The sequence below is a fragment of the Muntiacus reevesi genome, chromosome 7 (assembly GCF_963930625.1).
Source record: "Muntiacus reevesi chromosome 7, mMunRee1.1, whole genome shotgun sequence".
Classification (NCBI taxonomy): Eukaryota; Metazoa; Chordata; class Mammalia; order Artiodactyla; family Cervidae; genus Muntiacus; species Muntiacus reevesi.
This window is the reverse complement of record NC_089255.1, coordinates 46,674,901-46,693,361: the sequence shown is the minus strand read 5'-3', so window position 1 is coordinate 46,693,361 and position 18,461 is coordinate 46,674,901. Positions and strand designations below refer to the sequence as shown.

Genomic DNA, 18,461 nt, shown 5'->3' with positions numbered 1-18,461 from the left:
GGACAGGGAGGTGTGCTGCGGTTCATGGGGTTGCAGAGAGTTGGACACGACTGAGCGGCTGAATTGAATTGAACTGAACTAAATCATGAAACACATGTAAAGAAGTCCACCCTAGGATCGTCAGTACCATGTTTCTAGATTTCTTATATATGCGTTAATATCCTAGATTACATTTTTCTTATGAATCTTTGAATCTTTTGTCCTTTTTTTCATTTTGATGGCCCTAGTTTTGCTACATTCCTCAGCCGGTACCTGTTCTTCATAACCCAGTACTATAGAAGCCTTCAGACCTGTAGTCTGAGCTCCAAGTGGGATGGGTGGAGGGTGGGAGATAAAAAAGAAAAAAACAGAGAGACAGGGACAGACTGTGTGGAAGCCTCCTAGACTGCCGAACAGTCTAAAAAAGGTTCTGTAAAGCCACTGAGGAGTCTTCAAGCCAAAATCAGCTATCAGAGGAGCTCCCTGTCTCCCAGGAGTGGGTGAGCCACAATATCCTTGCCATCCCCAGTTGGTGACTGATAGAAAGCATAGACAGAGCAAATGCAGCTATAAATTCAAAATGTGGCAGCCAGGTCCATGGTCACATCAGTTCTCCCTATTCTCTCAGCACTGAAGATCTATACCCCCAGGAAAAACCTTCTCCTGCTTAGCATTTTTGAAAGCTCTTGAGAACTATATTCAGTATCCTATGACAAACCATAATGGAAAAGAAGATGAAAAAGAAGCTGAGTCACTTTGCCATACAGCAGAAATTAACATGACATTATAATTCAACTATATTTCAATAAAAATTTTTAAAAACCTTTCCATAACTATTACTCTAACGTGTCACAAAAAGTAAAAACAAATATTATTGAATATGAACACAAACCCACAAGGTTTTCACACCTGCAAACAATGTACCAAATGTTTAATTTCTCTCAATAGTTCATATCCAAGCATTGACTCCCAAAGCATTTAAAAAAACACAAAAGACATTATTACACTTTACTAATGAATTACTTCTCACCCAGGGGATTAAATCAAATAAAAATGGTACAAATATTTGGAAGTTTACTTCTAAGCCAACTAAGATGATGAATTTCTAGGTTTCTGTAAATTAATTTTTCTTACTTCAATGTTTTGTACATGCCATCAATACAATATAATTATTTTAATATTCAGGATACTGTCAATAGCTGTGATTTATGAAAAATATAACTAGATATCTCAAATTCCTGATTGTCAGTTTTAAAGTCACAAAATATAAGTACACTTGAATAAACTGCAATTAATCAATGATACAAAAATTCTGCTTAAAGTTAAAAGTTTCTTGACAGAAAAAAAAGTGATGTTGAAAAGGCAAAGACCACAATACTGAATCAAATATTTAGGGCATTAGTTATTATACCCTTTGTTTTGGAACCTACAGTAAGTTTATAACTAGGAAAATTTTTGAAAGTTTTAAGGCCAGTCTTAAAAAACATGAATAAGGATAGTAGAAATATTACCATACATATCAACAAAACAGAGCAAACCAAGTTTGTGCACAACTTCATTTCATTTCAGTGACTTTAAGTAAACATCATGCTCAAAAACATGAGTAAATGTTAGGATTCATCCATGGAAATGAAGAACTTTTGAGCAATTTTTAAAAAGCTTTAATAGGCAGTGCATCTCTAACCAGCATAAACAAGATTCAGAAAGAACAAAAATGAACTGACTGCTCACTCAAAGGACACATCAACTGATGATTTTCCCACAGTGTTGCTAGATGCCTTATTTTATTCATATATAAAGCAACTAGAGATTTTTCATTCTTCCTACAAAGTATTTAAAATACATTTCTAGGTATGCGTTAAAATTAAGTGTTAAGTTATGATGCCCTTAAAAATCTTTCAACTTATAAAAAAAAAGTTCTAGATATATAAAAATATTAAATTTTTCATGCCTGACATGAAAAACTTAAAGTGCAATATTTTCATGCATCAGCACATTACAATTGTGCCACATAAGTTCATGTAAATAATACCCAAAACTTCCAGAGAACAGAGTACAGACATTTTAAGGTTTGATTTTCATTTGTCTTTATATTATAGTGCAAGAAAAAAATAAGCACCACAGTAAGACATGTTTTTATTAGGAGAAAATAATGTTTTCTGGAAAAAAGAAAAAGAAATACGTCATTTCTCCCTTCAATGGTTTTTCTTAAGTCAACCACTCAGTTTACCAAAAATGTTAACATCAGTTCAATTACTGAACAAAATATACAACATTTTGTCCAAAGACACAATTGTCTAAAAAGCTCTCAGAGAACACTAGTCATTCTAGCCTTCTTTCTTATTTTTCAGTTGGGATTTTAATTAAAAACAAGTTTATTACCCTTGTTCCACAATTTTAACATTCATGGAAAGTTCACTCTGAATTTAAAGTGGTATTTCTTTAACGGGACCATCAGGCGGCAGTGTAGACATGGACTGCTATCAAACACACAGCCTAACTGGAGCCAAAACTAGGGGGGAAACAGAAAACGAATTACTCTAGAAAAATATTCCAAAATTAAAGGATTCCTTGAAAAATTCTCTTTAGCAAGATAATGAAGAGTAGTTGACAGACAAGACGGTGACTGGTTTTTCTCCCAGCAGCAGCCCCTAGGATCTGTGATTAAAGACAGTACTTAGGGCCTGAGAATTCTCAGTGATGATTGCTTCATCAATTTTTGCTGGTGTCTCATTGATTGTCCTTCCTCAATGGCACGACATGCTCTCTGGAAAACAAAATATTTATCACAAATGGTAAAGACAAGTACCAGCTCACATGGTGGAGAGCTCAAGGGTACGAGCTGCCCACACAGGTCCAAAGGGAAGAATACACAGTCAGTACATGTCACGCTAAGACCAGTCTGCTCGCAACATGTTATTCCAAGCTTATATATCCATCCAAAGCTTTAACTTGAAGATCTTTTGGGGAAAGTAATGACTGTTGCTAACTGTAACAGATTTTTTTTTTTTTTGGTCTTTCAGCTAAAAAAAGGAGGGGGCATTCTTTAAATCATTTACCTCTGCTGTGGTGGTATCCTGCAGGTAAATTTTCTGAATGTAGCCTTGATTGGCACTATCTGTTTTTTGGAACAGACCTTGTTTCTGTTTCAAAACAAATAATGACAGAAAAGGAATTATTATGTGGAAGGAAAAAAACCTATAACCTTTAATTGAGTGCTTAAATGTCAACTCTATTTTATAATCAGCAGACTAACCAAATACACATATTCAGGTCTGATAAGAAATAAATCGTTTTTGGTACAAGGATAGTGACTCCATATGTGAGTTGTTAGAATTTATGAAATTGGATGAGTATACATCTATCTGCATAAAATGATGGCTTTCTGCAGGCGATGATAAACAGCATACAGAAATACCACTTGATAACTCATCACATCTGACAAATCAAAAACCCTCCCTTTATTTCCTTGGCTGATAGATAAAATTTGTACATAATGTAAAATACACTGAGTCAATTCTCACCACTGATGTGAAAGGAAAGTGATAACTGAGAGAACTGTAATATACATGCACACCGACAGGAAAGAGACAGTCTCTCAGTGCTCTGAAAACTATGTTTCATACACCAAGGCACTCTTTCAGTTCTGAAACTCTACAATGAGGTAAGGCTGAAATACAAAACGGCATGGTTCCATAAAGGGTTTCTTTTACTTGTAAACTTCCATGAAAAGAAAGGAAACATAAATTAAAGGATAATAGTACTTACATCTCTAACTCTTGACTTTTATAACTCAGTAAGCATTTTTCAGATAGTTTCCGTAATAGAGATAACATAATTATTGCTTAGGAAAAAATATAGAAATTACCATCTTTGGAATAACAATTTCTACTTTTTTTTTTAAGGGTGAAAATAGAATTATATCACATATAAGAAAAACTATACATTACAAAGTGAGTTTGAGAATTAAGCAAAAGATAGAGTATCATTTTTGCTAATTACTTGCTATACAATTAGAAAGTTTTTCCACAGAAAATGGAGAGGAAAAGACATGAAAGCATTATTACATACTTAAAATGCATTAGTCTTTTATAAATGCCAACATTACTAAATGTGAGTGTCCTAGACATAATGTTTATAATAATCTCCTTAAATCCTAAAATGGGGAATCTTTCCAGGAGTATATTATAGCAAAATCATATCCATATGAAGTAAAACAAACAAACAAACACTTCTATTCACTTCCATTCTTCTACCAAAAAGGAATCTAACTCTTTCAGTGAACAGATTTAATATTTCACTCAGTGCAATCAAGGACCGCCAGAAAACGAAGTACAGAGCACAAATTACATTTTCCTTTACTTTTTAGCATATGACAATAATAATAATCCTTCAAATACTTTATGCAGTTAACTGTAAAACAAGAGTCAGAAAGCACTCCCGGTTTCTATTCATTTAACAAATTTTTGACTCTAAAGGTGTGTGATTCATGTTTTCTTACCTCAACTGATATTTTGAGGAGATTTCCATCGACAGTGGGAGACTGTAGAAAATCTTCAAATAGATATTGCCAGTCTATGGACATATGGCCTAGGATTTCAACTTCTTTTACACACAAAACTCGCCTATTTTGCAAAAGGAAACAGAAATATATAGGTATTGATAAAGACAGTTAATTATTCTAATATTTCACTCCATTAGATGCCATAGATTTTACTTGCTCAGTAAGCAACATAACCTGGCACACTAAAAAAATGTATGATTCAAAAAAAAATGTATGATTCACATTAAAAAAAAAAAGATAACAGTCAAATAAAGAGCAAACATAGTACAACTAACAAAGCAGAACTTCAAAAATTCCCCTTCTGCCAATCTTGCAAAATTCAGGAAAGTGTCATTTTTAAAAAACTGAAATCATTCTCTTTAAGACACATAAGGAACAGGCTGTACTTTCATCCGGGAAGTAATAAAGGCAGAAGCCCCTGAAAATGTTTTACTTGGAAAATTATTAATTGCTTTTTACTGTCAATCATGTATGCCTTCTAATCAGGAAAGAAATGTCACAAACTTCAAACGTCAGCAAAGATTCACGTTAGGCCTACTAATAAATATCAGGTTTGAACATTTTAATACTGATGTACTATATCACAGAGGGAGCAGCTCATTTTACTCAACAGCAGTTAAAAAAAAAAAATCACAGAATCCTCAAAGGGCATCCACATTGATTTCCCAGTGTGAGATTCAGATTAGGTACTGATATAACTATACTTGATTCCAAAGTTTCTGTAACGGAAAGCAAAACTAGGAAAGGAGAGCTGTTGAATCTATGAATGTGCATGGTGCTGGAGAAACAGAGACCTGGCTTTCTACTTGACAGGTATTTATAGGCTAAAAGGGGAAGTGAAATTCACAGTCGTGTCCGACTCTTTGTGACCCCATGGACCACACAGTCCATGGGATTCTCCAGGCCAGAATACCAGAGTGGGTAGCCCTTCCCTTCTCCAGGGGATCTTCCCAACCCAGGGATCGAACCAGGTCTCCTGCATTGCAGACGGATTCTTTACCAGCTGAGCCACAAGAGAAGCCCAAGAATACTAATGGAGTGTGTGGAAAACTCTCTTCGCACACAGAAGGGAGGACTATTGATAAACTAGGGAGGTAAGAGCTGATTCTTCAAAGGAGGAAGTTTTCTAGGTAGGAAAGGGAAATTATACCCCAGACAAAGAGAAGAGTGTCGTAACATATATGGCAGTATAGAAAAGGAAAGATTTATCCGAGGAATGTGGAGGTCTGAGGCTGGCGTACTGGACATATACAGAGGCGAGAAAATTAGCTTGGCGCCAGCTCTTGAAGATTTTTTTCTTTTTTGGAGGGTGGGGTTGAGGGGGTAGAAGAGGTTGTTAAGAAATTTCTACTTTAATCTACAGATGACAGAAATGTTAGGATAAATTTTCTTATTGAAGAGTCACGGCCAGTGGAGGAGAGATGGGGTAGACAATGAAGGTGGGAAGTGATTGTAACAGTCCAACCAGGAAACAGTGAGAGCCTCATTTAAGGTGGTGGCTGTGAGAAGAAGAAGGGGGTAGATTCCAGATGTTTAGAAGGAAGGGGTGAGTGAACTCGGGACTGAGTGGGTAAGGACTGACACAGACCCCGGGCACTGTATCTTTCCGCACAGGTGCTCCTGAAATGCTGGGCGTATCTGGGACTGTGTCGAGCACTGTAGGAAGTACAGCGTTCAGGGCCCCAGCCCACCAAGAGCCTGCAGTGCCTTCAATCACTGCTACAACCTCCAACACTCCTACCCATTCCAAACAGTCTTTAGGAAGTGGACTCCAGCTCCCCTACCCCCAGCCTCCTGCCTAGGAGAGAATCAGAAGGTAGAGAGAAGAGTTAAAGATAACTAATGCAAATCGCTGCATCAAACGCAATTCACCATTTTGATCGTCTTAAGACTCTACTCCTGACCGTTTTGATGACACTGTTGTCCTCCTGCTGCCCTCAACCTCCTTCACTGATTCCCTCCTGCAACAGGTTTCCCGGAGTGCACATCTTGGTCTTCCGAATAACACATTCTCTCAGGATGGTCTCTTGGGTCTCCACTCCAGATCTTTATACAAACTCCGAGTATCTACACCTATACCTATTTCTACACATCTCCTTGACCTTTACTTTGGTATCTCAAAGCTATGTCAAACTCGTTAAGTTCAAAATGGAAACAAGTCATCATCTTTTCCTCCAAACTACTGTAAATGGTACTCAAGCCAAAAACCAGCAAAGTCATCTGGTATTCCCTTTTCTTTCATATTCAGTCATCCAACCCAGGTCTCTAAAGGCTGCCCCTTCACACCTAAGGGAGAGTAACTCACTGCACTAGTCAGGAATATTATTTTATAACTTGTCTCCTGAAAATCTCTACAAGTGATCCAATTTGAAATTATTTTTCTACTTATGATTTGAAATTACTATGATTTTTCAACTTACTTGAAGAAAAATAAATGTATAATGTACATGCTAATATTCCTACCAAATGCCTAAATCAAACAACTACTAAAATATTACATTCAATCCCCAAAAGACAGGTTTCCATTGCTTAGTATGGAATTACATAAAAAACATAAAAACTACTCTTTAGATTGTTTAGTGAATATTTTGACTTAATTAATGGGCAAATCAGAGGACTAGCTAACTCTCTCTTAGAAACAGTTTGTATATTTAAGCCTGAATTCTAAAGTTTTCCTTTCTCTCCTTCCCACCTAAATACATTTAAATGCAGCAGTAAGAAATTTAATATATAAATGTTACTTACTCTAAGTGCTTTGCTTTAGTCCTAAAAAATACATAACTTAGAATGTTTTGAAAATTATTTATCTGTAATTAGAATAAGTGATATAGGGTAGATCTCAGGAAAATAAACTTAGTAGTTTAGTCCAAGTTCTTTTATTGGGAAAAATTATCTACCACTCCCAAAATATTTAGAAAGAAAATGGAACACAAAGATATAATAACATACTTTTAAAAAGGTATGCTCAACATCCAAAATAAAACCTAGTGAGAAAACGTAAATTCATCCTCCATAACTGGATGTCCAGTTCACATATGAAAGTATCACTACTGCACTTATAAACCCTAATCGATCCTCTCTCTCAGAAGGTGTGTAACTCGGTTAAGCCTCTAAACCATCCTTAGTCTCAGTTTCAGCATCTCCAAAACGAGAAAGTCAGAACAGATGATCTCAAAGGAACCATCCAGACCTGAATTTCTGTGATTATATGATAATGAACAGGGCTTCCCAGGCAGCTCAGGGATAAAGAATCCACCCACCAATGCAGAAGATGTGGATTCGATCCCTGAATCAAGAAGATCTCCTGGAGAAGGAAATGGTAACCCACTCCACTATTCTTGCCTAGGCAATCGCATGGACAGAGGAGCCTTGCAGGATACATACAGTCCATGGGGTCACAAAGAATCAGACACGACTTAGTGACTAAACAACAACAATGACAATGAACATTTTGCAGCTGAAGCATAGTTATCTAAATCCACTGTCATTTTTGTCTCCAAAATTCTTATAATATATACAGTTAGCATTTGAAAAGATGTCACTTGAAGTCAATACCTATTTGTAACCATAAGGCTTGCCTTCTTGTTCCCAGGAATAGCACAGTGGTATCGGTAAGTCTCTCCTTCTAACTTTTTGACATGATTCTGAAAAGAAAAGAAGACTCAAGATTTGTGTTGTAACATGCATCTGAACAGTATTTCCAATACTCTATATTAGTGCGAGTTAGGAAAAAATTTTTTAAACCAAAAGCACAATTCTACAGATTGGCACATGAAGCTAGAAAAATCTTCACAGCATTTTTATAAATAAACTTTAACTGAGCCTCAAAAGTCAAGTAACTATTAAATGCTTACTAAGCGATCTAATAAAATATACTTTGTTGCATGATAATTCTGAAACTCTTAAATAGTTTTACCAGAAATAATCACAAACTTCATTTATATGAACCAATACTAGTATAAAACTGGTCATTAACATTCCAGAGGTCCTTAACCTGGGGTCCTTGGAAGAACTTTGGAAGGCCTATGAAATACCATAAAAAAAATACAAAATTTTGAAAATGTGTTTCTGAACTTGTTTCCAGAGGACAGTTCATATTTTTCATCAGATTTTTAAAGGGGTCTGTTATCCTTCTCAAAGGTTAAGAACCACTGACCTACAATAATAAAAATAATAAAATTTCAAGATAACTAATATTGCTGAATATTTGGTCTTAAATATTAAACACGCATGAGGAGTACAAGTATGTACTAGAATTATATTCCTGGTAGAAAAGAAAACTTAATGGCAATTTAATACAAACATGAAGAATTTCTAAGATTTCAAACAGCTGGCACAATTTATTACCGAATACAATTACAAGCATAAAATAATTCAAGTATAAATAGCACATTAAAATACATTTAACTATCTCAAAACTATTGTGACCTCAATCAACAAACATTAAATATCAATAAAGTTACATTTACAATTAATGCTAATGAATATTGACATTATATAAATGCATAATTAAAAATTAGAAGAGAAAATATATGAAAATATAAAACATAAACATACCTAACAAATAAGATAATAACAATTTAGAACCAAGAATACAACATCAATATTATCAAAAGGATAATATAATCAATAATAATCACAAGCAGAGAACGCACACTTGTTTATTATTTCAATAGTAAAATACACAATTTTTTTTTAAAGATCCTTGGTTCCCAGTCATTCTTTGACCAGTTACGAAAAGTCATGAACAACAAAGATGAATCCCTAAAGAATGGGGGTCTCAACCTCAGAATGGACGTCTAAACTTCAGAATGAATCTCAGAGAGAAGTGAAGTTTAACAGTTACTTGTTTCACATCTTCCTCGTGTGAATTAACTAATATCTTTTAATATTTATACCTTAATTCCTTTAAAATGAATATAAATGAATATAACAATTTAGTATATTTATTTTCAGCCTTGAAATTTAAATATGTTAAAATATTTAGATTTGAGATGAAATGTACAATACTACTCACTTTCTATCTTCTACCATCTTGTATGCATTTTCATTAGTTATAAGCTTTGCACTTTAAAAAACTAAAGCTTTCAAAGCATATTTTACCACCATAACACATTATAGAAACCTAGTTTTCAGCACTTCTGAAACCCACTACACTCTGAGATTCAGTCTCTGTGGCAGATGAGTTTATAAAATATTCACTCTTCCTTCCCAAAAATGCAACTGGAAGAATTTATAATATTTAACAAAAGCATTCAATTTTTTCAAGTAAATTAGAAGGAAATAATACAAGATATGAAAAAGCAATGTGTATAATGCTGTTTATTACATCATTATAGTATTAATGTAAACTATCTTATACATATACATAGTATCATAGTGTCATTAATGTAAAATAATGGCAACAGCTCTAATGCCAAGAATTGGGAATAGTCAAAGACACGAGGTAAAGTTAGCTCAATAGATGATAATGCAAGAATTAAAAATGAAGCATTTCTAAGAACCAGGAAAAATATGATTAAGACAAAAAAGCAAGGAATGCCATTTTAAATATTATATAATCATTAACTATGGGAAACAAGATGAATAGTAAACAAAAACTGGCTATAGATATACATATATAAATTTCATATATGTCTCTGTGTAAGTATATATATATGTGTGTGTGTAGATGGTAATTATCCTGGGAGAAGAGAGGATAAGTAGAAGAGTATAGCCTATGAAAACACAGTATATAATTCAGTAACCTTCAAAGCTCACTCTTAAAAGAGCAATAGTCAGGAGAAAAGGGGGTAAATCCAAAGATTCCAAAATTATTCCAAATTATTTAGAATGTACCCATATTATAGTAAGCACTAAGGAGGATATAATTTTACCTTCTAATGCTCTTTAATAGTTACATGTTTTGTTATATTTGGTCCCTTAAGGACAGAAGTCTCATTTCATTTGGATATCCAGCACAGTCTAGATAATCAAATACTTTGTTCCTAACTAACTGATCACAGCAAGATAGCAAGGGATGAAACACCCTAAATGTCTTAACTATCCATGCCTACCCTTGCTACCCATGGAAAAAAGTTACCAAGCTCTTTTGTTAATGTACAATCATTCTATTTCTTCCAGTTCTCGCATCTTAACGAAACCTACTGAATCACACACAATGACTATATTTAGCTAAAATAATAAAGTTTCTTGAAGTTTTGTGCTTACTGACATGTGGCTGGAAAAAAGGGAAATCATGAGAAAAAGAATAAGGTACAGAGCTACACAATCAAAAAGTCAACAATGAAGAAAAATTTTCCCAGAAGTCTCATTAAAATTGTATTAATAATATTTCCAGGAAAATTGAAAAATATTACTTTTACCTAAGAAGAAAGAATAATTATTAATGATTATTTAAGACAGAATCTTGAATTAGTTACTGTGCTTGATTCTCAAAGAAACTGTATATGAGGCACCATTTCTGTCAACCCTCAATTATCTAGGCACGAGAAGTTTGTCAGCTACAATTTTAGGCTAGTCTTTGGATGTCATTCTTCTATTTTAAAGTGCTTGTTTCAAATAGGAAGCTTCCCTGGTGGTTCAGACGGTAAAGAATCCACCTGCAATGCAGAAGACCTAGGTTCAATCCCTGGGTCAGGAAGATCCCCTGGAGAAGGAAATGGCAACCCACTCCAGTACTCTTGCCTGGGAAATCCCATGGACACAGGAGCCTGGTGGGCTACAGTTCATGGAGCTGCAAATTTTTCTTTAAAGTGCTTGCTTCAAATATGAAGCATTCAAAATATTTATTATTTTGACAACTATAGTTTTAAAATATATAATGCAACTGAACTGTTGTATGTTAACAGCTTCATTCTCTTTAAATGTAAAACATAATAAATCTAAGTTCATAATTTGTTTTCAATTTTGGGAGGAAACATGAAAGTTGCTAGATAAGATACTGCTAAATCTAACATTTTTATCAATTATAGAAAAAAGAGAAATCAAAATATAACATGTTGAAAATTTACGCTGGGGTCACTAATTTCAAAATCATAGTTTATACTTTTTAAATTTCCATTAGGATTATGCATCCTCTTGAAAGATTATAAGCAAAAGAAATTGCTTTTTAAATATAAAGACATCGATCAATTCAAAAGCCACATAAGTAATCTGCTTAATTACATGTTCAACTTCTATTTTTACAACTAATAATTGTGAAATAAGCATAACCAATAAGGACACTTAATTTTTAAAAAGTACAAATACGAAGGGCTAAGACTGTACATAACATAATTAGAAAATGATTGTGATTTATCTAGCAAGAGCATAGAGAAGTTAAAACAGAAAAAGAGGCAAGGGAATAAATTCTCAAAATTGATGTGCCAACACTTATTTGAGGTTGAGGGACCGATCCAGAGCAATTGTTGTTTAGTCGTTCAGTTGTGTCTGACTCTTTGTGACCCCACAAACTGTGGCCTGCCAAGCTCCTCTGTCCACAGGATTTCCAAGACAAGAATACTGGAGTGGGCTGCCATTTCCTTCTCCAGGGGATCTTCCCAACCCAGGGACTGAACCTGAGCCTCCTGCATTGCAGGCAAGTTCTTTACCACAGAGCCACCAAGGAAGCCCAGAGAAAGTGATACTTCATTTCTTAAAATATATGCCCCAATCAATAGTTTCATAACGAGTAAATTTATGGTGATTTATGAAACACAGTTATGCAATTCTAACAGCAGGACTCATATACATAAAGAACACACAGATTGGACATAAGAATTATTCTTTTCTTTTGCAACTTTACCAGAAATGCATATGAATACCATAAGAAAAGGTGAACTTCTCAGGATGATAGTAAAAGTTCGATAAAGTATTCCTCCATTAAGTGTAAAACAAAGTTGATTTCCTGTATCTTTTCATCTTTTATATTGACCACTTATTCCTGTACAATATTACCAGGAATATCACAGTTTTTATCTGTAGCCAAGCCACTACAATAAAAAGTTCAGAGAGAGGTAAGAAATGTAAAGATAATTTCATCAAAATGGACTCTCACTCTAAATAAATCAGGACAGTCAATTAATACCACAGTTTGTTTTGATTTTTAAGGATGAAATAGTAGTATACAAAACATTTACTCCTGTATTTCCAGTTCTTGCTGTGTAGGCAGAAAAAGAAAGAAAATAAAGTTAGAAGCATGCAGAAAGGTAAAATGTAATCACATTCTATAAAAACCAAAGGCTAAGAACAATGAAGAGTCATTTTATTTTAAAGTCAAAGTAGAAAAATATTAAAAATTTTGGAGGAAAGCTAGTCATGAGAGAATAGCACTTAACATATGCATATATTGTTTATGTTACAAAATTAAAACTAAAATGTAAGCCAAAAAAAATTCCAAAACAGTTCCAAGGTTTTAAAAAAAGATTATAATTGTACATAATCTTTTTTTTCTCTCCTCCAGTTTCTGTTTACCTGAATAAATCTAGATTTACAATACAGGCCAAATAAATTAATTCGGTTGAGAGAAAAGGAAGCAGTGAAATTCCAATAATTAGCTATAAGCAGAGGACTGAAGTTTAACAACATAAATGAAAGGTGCTCAATACAAACAGTAGTAAAGCCTATCACTACTTTCAACATTATCCTGTCTGCACTTTGATCCTGTGCAGAAAAAAAAAAATGATGAGTTACTCCTATTTAATACACTATGCTAATAAAACAAATAAATAATCAAATTCTACCCTTCATACCATTGTTTCCTGTGTAATCTTTAAAGAAGTTCATGAATCAGGAACTTTAGGAACCAGCCATGAAGCTCTGACCACAGAAATCTTTAAAATTCAATTTCACTTATGATTGTAAAGAACAGAATTTATACCTCAAATATGTCATAGCCCTCAGACTCCTGTCGGTCATAAGGGCGAATGATGCCATCTTCATGGATCAGGCGAGGGGAACGGAGCCTGGACACGTCCTCTGTTGATTCTGCCACCCTGTGTAAGTACATGTAAGAAAACACATGAGAATCTCTCAAAATAACATAAATGTATTAGTTCATTAATTCAACTACCATACTATGTAACACATGAACCATGAATACTGTGCTGAGTCTTGTCAGACTCTTGTGACCCAGGGACTATAGCCGGCCAGGCTTCTCTGTCCGTGGGATTTCCCAGGCAAGAATACTGGAGTTGGGTTGCCATTTCCTTATCCAGGGGATCTTCCAAACCCAGGGATTGAACCTGGGTCTCCTGCATTGCAGGCAGATTCTTTACCAACTGAGCTACCAGGGAAGCCCCACTATGTAACATTATGTATCAATATTTGATAAACAGTAATTTTAAATAACTTGCCAAAATAATGTGACAAGTATTAAAACCAGGTCAGTTTGGCTTCATGTTCCCCCACTTATTCTTAATAATAAAGCCAGGGAGTAGGCCATCTACTCTTTGTATTCATGGTGTCTAGCACAGTGCTTGGCATGTAGTAAGGACCAATAACCATTTGTCAAATAAAAGAGAAACTGAGCCATAAAAAAAGTCTCTCCTTACACCTCTCTGGGGGAGCTCCACCTTGTGGACCAGTAAGAGCTCTCAATCAGACTTTAAGGTCCTTAAGGGCAGGCAGGGTATTTAGCATACTTATGTACTCCTAGCAACAATCAGCAGATAGACACGTGGCCTGTACACAGTGTACGTTTAATTACCTCTGAATCCCCTGGAAAGTGCTGCTGGCCATATCTATGATTCCACCAGTTGGACGAGCCACAGCACCCACAAGCCCTTTCCCAATCCCTTTGAAGAATCCAGCAGCTCCTTCCTTTTTGGCACCTTCATAAAACCAGACAATGAAAGTATAAAGATTTTAAAATCAGCAACTTTGAACTCAACAAAAGTCTAAGTCAAACACTGAATGGTTTTACCCAGGAAGCTCCTAGAATCTGACATTCCAAAGAGGTTAAACTTAATCCTAACCTGTGATAAAACAGTGGTTTTCAAAGTATATTAAAAATGCAAAATTATTGGGCCCCACTCCCAGCCAGTAATCTGCAACTTTACAAACCCCCAAGGTAATCCTAAGGCATACTCAAGTTTTACAACTAGTTATCCAGGAGTTTAGTTAGTAACAACGACTGGAGGATCTAAGAATTGAGCAGAAAATTTTATTATTATTGCTGCCAACCATCAGATTTTTCAAGAAGTGCACTTTTTAAAAAATATAAGAACTTTATAAAAATGTAATTCACATTCCATATAATTCACCCATTTAAGTATACAAATAAAATGTTTTTATAGTATATTCAGAGCTGTGCAACTATCATCATAATCAATTTTAGAATATTTGCATTATTTCAAAAAGAAAGCCCATTAGCAATCATTTCCTATTTTTCCCCAAACCCTCTTCCCAATTCTATGCAATTTACCTCCTTCCTCCCTATCCTGCAGATCTAGGCAATCACTAACCTACTTTCTCTCTGTATGGATTTGCCTACTCTAGTCAAATAGAATCATACAATATGTGGCCTTTTGTAACTGGCTTTTTGTCACTTAGAATCATGCTTTCAAGGTTCATTCATCTTGTACTTGTATCAATACCTGACTTCTTTTTATAAATGGATGTTAACCCATTTGTATGGCTTATACCACATTTTGTTTGTCCATGCATTAGCTGATGGACACTTGGATTGCTATTACATTCTGGTTATTATGAGTAATATTTTTATAAACATTTCTGTACAAGTTTTTGAGCCAACAGAGGCTTTCAATTCCCTTGGGTATATACCTAAGAGCGGAATTGCTGGGTCACATACATAAGCTCTATCTTTATATCCAGTTATCCCAGTACAGTTTGTTGAAAAGACTATTCTTTTTCTATGGAATTATCATGGCACCCCTGTCAAAACTCAATCGACCATAACAATAAAGATATTTCTGAAATCTGAATTCTACTCCTTTGATCTATATGTGTATCTGTATGCCAGCAACGCCTGTCATAGCTACTTTAACTTTACAGTAAGTTTTAAAATTGGATAGTATAAGTCCTCCAACTTCATTCTTTTTTTCCCCAGATGTTTTTGGCTATTCAGGATTCCCCTGAATCCCCATACAGATTTTAGAATCAGTTCATCAATCTCTGAAAAAAGAAGCTACTGGGATTTTGATAGGGATTGTACTGAATAAAGAATATGCTTTTTTAACTAGGATTAAAAAAAAGTCATTTGCTATTGAGAGTCCAAGAGGATCTAGTCTAACAATAACATCGATTACTTTTACCATGTATCAACTCCAGACTTTGTACAGAAAGGAAACATTCTCAACCTACCTTCCACAGGCTTTGTTATTATTCCAGTCACTCCACCAAAGACTCCCTAAGAGAGAAATCATAGATCAAGTCAAGCCTGAATGGAAGGTGCTTAATTTTAAACCAACCACTAGAGGTCTCTACAAACATATTATCACAGGAATAACTTTTTTTTTTTTTTTCTTTTTAAACAAGGACTTGACAGAGAATATGTGCATATAAGTGAGTTCTCTGATTCTTAAAATATTACCTCATAGAACATATTAAATGAAGCACTTAATAGAAGCAGAACTTTATAACAGACAGAAGAGTAAAGCAGGTGAAAATTTTTTACATCTGACTCTGACACCAACCACCAGTTGATACGTGTGTGTCGTGCTAAGCCGCTTCAGTCATGTCCGGCTCATTGAGACCCAGTGGACATTAGCCCACTAGGCTCCTCTGTCCATGAGGTTCTCTAGTTGATGCAATCTCTTTAAGTCTCAGTTTCCGTATCAGTAAAATGAATGAGGTGAGAAAATTAGAGATCGAATTATAAGTTCCAATGAAGTTACTCCATAATTTAGTACAAGCGTGGAAAACTGAAAATGAAGGGACCTGTTAAGGACAGCAAATAACCTGACAAATAATGCGCTTCAAAGAAGACAACACACATTACAAATCACAGGAACAAACACAGCAGTTAACAGTCTACTGAATTAACTTCAAAATTTAAAAAGTAATGTTTGTGCATTCTTTAAATAACTTTCAAGTAGTGTTAGTAACTAAAAATAGCTGCATATTACACAGAAAAAGAACTGAAGGATGTATACTATAGTGAAAAGATTAGATACCTCTCAGAAGAGGAGAGGGATAATCAAAGAGTACTTTATAGCCTTACCTAGGTTCCCATGACTCACTTAAAAAAAAAAAAACTTAGAAGTTCTTATAATTACTCATAAGGAGGACAGTCACATATCACCTGTATAATTGAATGGTACAGTCCTGACAAGTAATAAAAGGTAGCTCCTGGTTTATAACACATAACCTGTGCACCTGTCTTCTATAGAAACAGCTGACTGGTGATGACCTGAAGACAGTGACTCTCTCCCTCCAGTTCCACATTCCTCTGCTCCACTTCCCCACCTTCCGCACTAGTGCTAACCTGCCATCATTACGGTTTTCATTTCCTAGACTCAAAGTCTAGGAATGGAGGGGGGCGGAGGTAGACTGATGGTGATAAAGGGAAAGAAGAACAAAGAAGGAAACAGAAAGTGTGTGCAATTTATCACTACTGCTGCTCTGATACTTTTACTCACAGGCAGTGTTCCAAGTGTCACACAACCAGTACATATGCTAAAGTGTATCTGGAAGTTAGTATCTCTTGAAGATTCAGCAGGAGACTTACAAGCAGCAAGCCCTTTCCCCCTCTGGCCAGGCTGTCACCAAAATCTTTAGGCTGCCGACCCATCTCTTCTCTTCTTTTTTGCTGATATTCTTTGTCCATTGTAATTGCTGCCAAACCTTTTCCAACAGAGCCGGTGATTCGAGATACAACTCCAGCTGCACCACCTACCAAAGGGCCCAGAGAAGTAAATCACACTGGTTCTTTGAAGAGCATTATCCCAATACAGAGCACACGGCTGCTTGAAACCAACAGGTGCTTAAAATTCTGTCTCCTATACAAAAAGGTAGACATTGACTGTATTCGGTTCCCACTTAGCAAGAAGAGGAATAAAACTATTGCAAGTACACTGATTAACAAATCTATGACATATTAAAAAAAAAAAACCTCAGCAGGTCAGTGTCAAATTATTTTCCATTTAAGAACAAGTGAACATGTCTTTTAGAAGGATTATTATACAATGAAACCTTTTCTTAAACATAGTCATTTATTTTTTATAAACAATAAATTTAATAACTCATAATAACATAAATAATTATATTTCTACACATACACACATACAAATATGTGATACATACCTACTGTGTGTCCAAAGAGACTTTTTACCCCAATTACTAACCCCTCAGCAAATTCTTCAGGGCCTTGAACAGCACCCTGGTCAAAAATAACAAAAAAGTTTGCTACTTAAAATTTAAATACGTTTAAGACTTTGAATCTAGTATTTCAGTGTTTCCGTGAAGGTACAGAATCTGCAAAGATACATAAACACTGTGGTGACAGTTTTCACCTTCTAATCCAAAAACTGACAGAATGCCTACTGCGTCTTGAAGATACTTTTAAACCACATGATCTTAGCGAACCCTTTAAGAGGACAAAACCTGGAGAGGAGTAAATCACTGGCTTCAATCAAAACTGGAAGTTGGCCTTCCAGGACCACGTGCCGTCAGACTGTTAAAGCAAGCCACATTGACAGCAAGACTAAGGGCCCACACAGTTTGGGCTCTCTTGTTTTTCCACTTATTCTTTTCGCTTTGTCCTTCTGAAACCCTCACCACACTGGGATCCTGGATCCTTTAAATGGAGGAGAACAGCTTAGACGAAAGCTTGACTATGAAATAAAGTCAGCTTTCAATGCCAGTTAGTTCTTTACACAGTGGTGAGACAGTTTTGAAATGTTCTCAGTCTACTTAGCACTCTTCCTAACAACTACATTAAATCCTAGAAAACGTAGGCATGCTTTATTACCCAGAT

General features: G+C 35.2%; 1 protein-coding gene across 1 annotated transcript in view; it reads right to left on the bottom strand.

Annotated features, from left to right (window-relative positions):
• Positions 1-879: 879 nt before the first annotated feature.
• VPS13C (vacuolar protein sorting 13 homolog C) overlaps positions 880-18,461 on the bottom strand; it is a 168,946-nt gene continuing 151,364 nt past the window's right edge. The window contains exons 75-83 of the mRNA XM_065941879.1: positions 17,789-17,864; positions 17,214-17,377; positions 15,848-15,893; positions 14,232-14,355; positions 13,404-13,518; positions 8,099-8,187; positions 4,481-4,604; positions 3,039-3,122; positions 880-2,746 (exon numbers count right to left, since the gene is read on the bottom strand). Coding sequence (XP_065797951.1) covers positions 2,657-2,746; positions 3,039-3,122; positions 4,481-4,604; positions 8,099-8,187; positions 13,404-13,518; positions 14,232-14,355; positions 15,848-15,893; positions 17,214-17,377; positions 17,789-17,864 — 912 coding nt within the window. The 3' untranslated portion in view covers positions 880-2,656. The remainder of the gene's footprint in view (positions 2,747-3,038; positions 3,123-4,480; positions 4,605-8,098; positions 8,188-13,403; positions 13,519-14,231; positions 14,356-15,847; positions 15,894-17,213; positions 17,378-17,788; positions 17,865-18,461) is intronic.